The 3601-nt window shown below is 57.8% G+C and overlaps 1 protein-coding gene across 1 annotated transcript in view; it reads right to left on the bottom strand.

Moving 5' to 3' along the window:
* Nucleotides 1-6: 6 nt before the first annotated feature.
* Nucleotides 7-3601, bottom strand: part of CDK5R2 (cyclin-dependent kinase 5, regulatory subunit 2 (p39)) — a gene marked incomplete at its 5' end in the record, with an annotated part of 4264 nt that continues 669 nt past the window's right edge. The window contains one exon of the mRNA XM_005883530.1: nt 7-3600. Within this exon, the coding sequence (XP_005883592.1) occupies nt 3041-3600 (560 nt within the window). The remainder of the gene's footprint in view (nt 3601) is intronic.

Genomic DNA, 3601 nt, shown 5'->3' with positions numbered 1-3601 from the left:
GAGAAGTGCTGAGTCATGGCTCCAGCTGGGTTTCTGTCTCCTATTCTTCATCTCCATTTTTTCCTCAGTCCACTCCTCACCCCCTGCTGGGCTCTCTCTAGAGCTCTGGGCCCTCTTCAAAACCTCCTTCCTGAGCCTGGACTCACTTTCCCAAGGTCCACTTCTTGGCAGTGAAAAGGAGGCACTTCGCTGTTTCTAAACTTACTTGCTTCTCACCTTGCCTTCTCAGAAGACAGTTCTGAGCTCTTCACCTTACAACTGCCTTCTCTCCCAGAAAACAGGAGTCTGATCTAGTTGACCCAGAAGGCTATTTCTTCCATGCATTCATGCTGATCCTCCTCCCGTCCTTCACCCCTAATCGGATTATGTCAAAGCCTCATGCCTTGGGGCCCGGCAAAGAAAGTGAGATTTAATTTGACTCCACACACTGAGACTTTTTCTCATTCTAGGTCTCCAAGTGCCAAACCACAGGTTCCTGGGGGGGTGTGTGTGTGTGTGTGTGTGTGTGTGTGTGTGTGTAATACAGGGAGGGTGCTCCGTCAATGGGTTCAAGGGCAATACCTAACGCAGTAACTCCAATCAAGTAGTCTTGCTAACTAGTTCCAAATAAGGAAGATTAGGACTGTTTCCCCCGCTAGAAGACGAGAGGAGAGAGAGGTGGCCCCGCCCTTCCGCTCAGTCTGGTTACTATGGCGACAGCCGCGGGGTGACCCAAGTGCTCCTCCCTCCCTCCTTCCAAACTAAGAGAGATGACGGCACCGCGCTGACTGCGCCAAATTCCAGCCAATGGGCGGCTGCTCCCGCCTTCCCTTCCGCCAGTTCTCTCCCCCTCCCCCGGGAACTCGATTCACAAATCTGGACTGGGGATTTCCGGCTCCAGGCCGGTCCAAGGGTGCTTGGCAGAGGCTGGGGGAGAGTCGAAGTCTGTCCTCTTAGGAGGGCAAGTAGAAGCGGCATTCCTGGGTTTGGGGCCAGACTCCTGTAACTCGCCAACAGAATAGATCACACCCCACTTCCAAAGACCTAGTTGAGACCCAATCCGAAACTCCTCTTGCCCCTACAGGTCCCTACCCGGCTCTTCCTGCCCCTGTGAGCCGGTCAGCACCACGGACAGCGGGCCTCATTCTTGAGGACCTCGCCCAGTTGTCCCTCAGGATTCTCCCGGCGACTAGGGTCAGAAACGCCAGCGCTTTTACTGGAGACAGGCTTCCTTGGGCCAATGAAACAGTGAATGGAGCGCTTAGCCATGTGGCTAAGAAGGCAAGGGAGGCCAAACAGGGATCTCAGGCTAAATAGGTTATTTCTCTTTCAACCCCAATCAATGGCTCCCGTCTCCCAGGTTGCCTGTGTCCTAGCCTCCCTGGAGATAAAGAGCCAGGTCTGAATCTCAAGCAGGGATGGTCCTCCCAAGTCTGCTCTGGGTAGGCGTGTGGCCGAAGCAGCCTTGAAGCAGTCCAGTGGGTGAGGGGAAGCGTGTGAGGCTGCGTGTGGCAGTCAGGCCCCACCTGAGTGGTGAACACAGACTTAAATCAGGTCTGCCTGGACTCCTGACGGGATATATGGTGGGGAGAGATGAAGGCAGAGAAAAGTAGCCACAATAATAAGCTATTTCTGCCTCAATGGACCACTCTGTAAAGGGGGGACAACTTCTGCTGTCCTCATCATTTAATCCAGAAATGGATCGGCCATTAATGAGGAGCTAGGTCAGACAAAATGGAGGTGGGGGTGGGGATAGAAGTAAATGGGACCAAAGAGCAGCAGTTCTCAGGGACCAGACCTTCCTCACTAGGCCCCTGGGGGCCTCCTGCCCTGCTTGTGGCAGCTCCATTCCTGCTCCCTCCCTCCCGGGGCCCAAAGAAAGGCCGGCGCAAAACCATCTGCAGGCGCTTCAAGCGCTTTATAGTTATCTTCCGGACAGACGGACAGAGAGACAATGCGGCCCGCGCCGTCGGCCCGCATCATTGGCACCTTGGATCCGCACCAGGCCCAACCCAGTCCCTGGTACCCTCCCGAGAGGATTCCAGTCCGGCCTCAGATCAGCACCTCAGACAGCTCCCTGCCCAACCCTCCCTCCCCCCACCCTCCAGAAACAACCGAATAAATTAAAAGAGGGGGAAACAAAAAACACCTAAGGATAAGGAAGAGGGTGCCCCTCCCCCTAAGTAAGAAGAGTTTCTGTCTCTTCCCATCCTTCCACTGAGGCACCGCTGCCGCCGGGGTGGCCTCCTGGGTTGAGTTTGCTCCCAAAGGTCAGCCTCTTGTAGTCGGCATCCCTCTCCCCCCAACTCCCGGCATGCAACACGTTGGAAAGGTAGAGAGAGGCGGTGGGGGTGGGGTGAAGGACCATCCTGGTAGTTGTCTGAGCCTCTGGGAATGCAGTTTCTCGCCACACCTCAGTCCATCCAAATTAAGAACTAATGTTCCTTTTGGTTTGGGGAGGGAGGAGTGGGGGCTCATTCGGGGGAATGAATGCAAGCTGACACAGGCAGGGTGGGGGAGGCAGACAGGAAGGAAGGTGGTGACACATGCCAAGAGGGAGGAAAAAGAGAACAAGATGGGCGATGGGGACACAGGTGCAGAAAGAGAAATGGGGGCAAAGAGAAATAGGTATGGGGTGAGATGGGGACGGAAAGACACACCCAAGGAACGTAAAATGGAAAGGCAGATAAGAGGAAAGATGAAGATACAGGAAGAAAGTGAGGAAACGGACAAAATCGAGGAAGATGGGCTTGTAGACACACACACACAGACGGTAAAGGGGGGAGACCTGGGCAGAGTTGGAAAGATGAGGATGCAGACAGAAAGGTTGAGGTAGGGGGGTCCCCTTCCCGCGTTCATCCCTCAGCCCCACCCTACGCCCAGCAAATCCAGACGCCGCGGCCTCTGGCTTCCTGGCCTCCACCTTCCCCGGCGGGGCAGGGGCGGCTCCTCCTCCGGCCGGGGCGGGAACGGCGGTTACAGAGGCGGCAGCTTGATGGTTCCAGGGCTCCGAGTGTGTGTCAGGGGCTGGCGCGGGGGCAGGAGCGGCCGTCGGGTATCCCTAGCGGTCCAGGTTCATAGTCCAGTGCTTGGCTCCGGTCGCGCAGCTGTCCCTGGCGGCCGAGGAGGAGACGGGGGTCGCGGGCGCACCCCCACTGGGTGGACCCCCGGCGCCGGCGGCGGCCTCGCCCTCATTCTTGAGGTCTTGAAAGACCTGCGTGAAGAAGTGGGGGTCGGCGTTGAGCCGCAGCATCTGCGGGCTGAGCCGCTGGATGAGGCGCAGGCAGCGTTGCCAGAAGCGCTCCTTGTCGGGCTCCACGAGGAAGGGCTTGAGCGGATAGGAGATCTCGTTGCCCATGTAGGAGTAGGCGAGGTAGAGGCAAGTGAGGAAGGCAGCCTGCAGCTCGGCGGCCGACGCCAACTCATCCCCGCGCAGCGACTCGCGGCACAGCAGGTACACGAACACCAGGTTGGCAGGCGTAATGAAGGCCTGGTCTTGCCAGCCCTGCAGCAACAGCGAGCGGTCCACTCCGCGGAACCAGCCCACCAGCTCGCCGGGGCTCAGCTCCTTGAGGCGGTAGCAGCGTCGGCACACGAAGTCGCCCAGGCAGCGCAGCAGCTC

Source organism: Myotis brandtii, unplaced genomic scaffold (assembly GCF_000412655.1).
Source record: "Myotis brandtii unplaced genomic scaffold, ASM41265v1 scaffold79, whole genome shotgun sequence".
NCBI lineage: Eukaryota > Metazoa > Chordata > Mammalia > Chiroptera > Vespertilionidae > Myotis > Myotis brandtii.
This window is presented reverse-complemented; position numbering and strand designations above follow the sequence as displayed.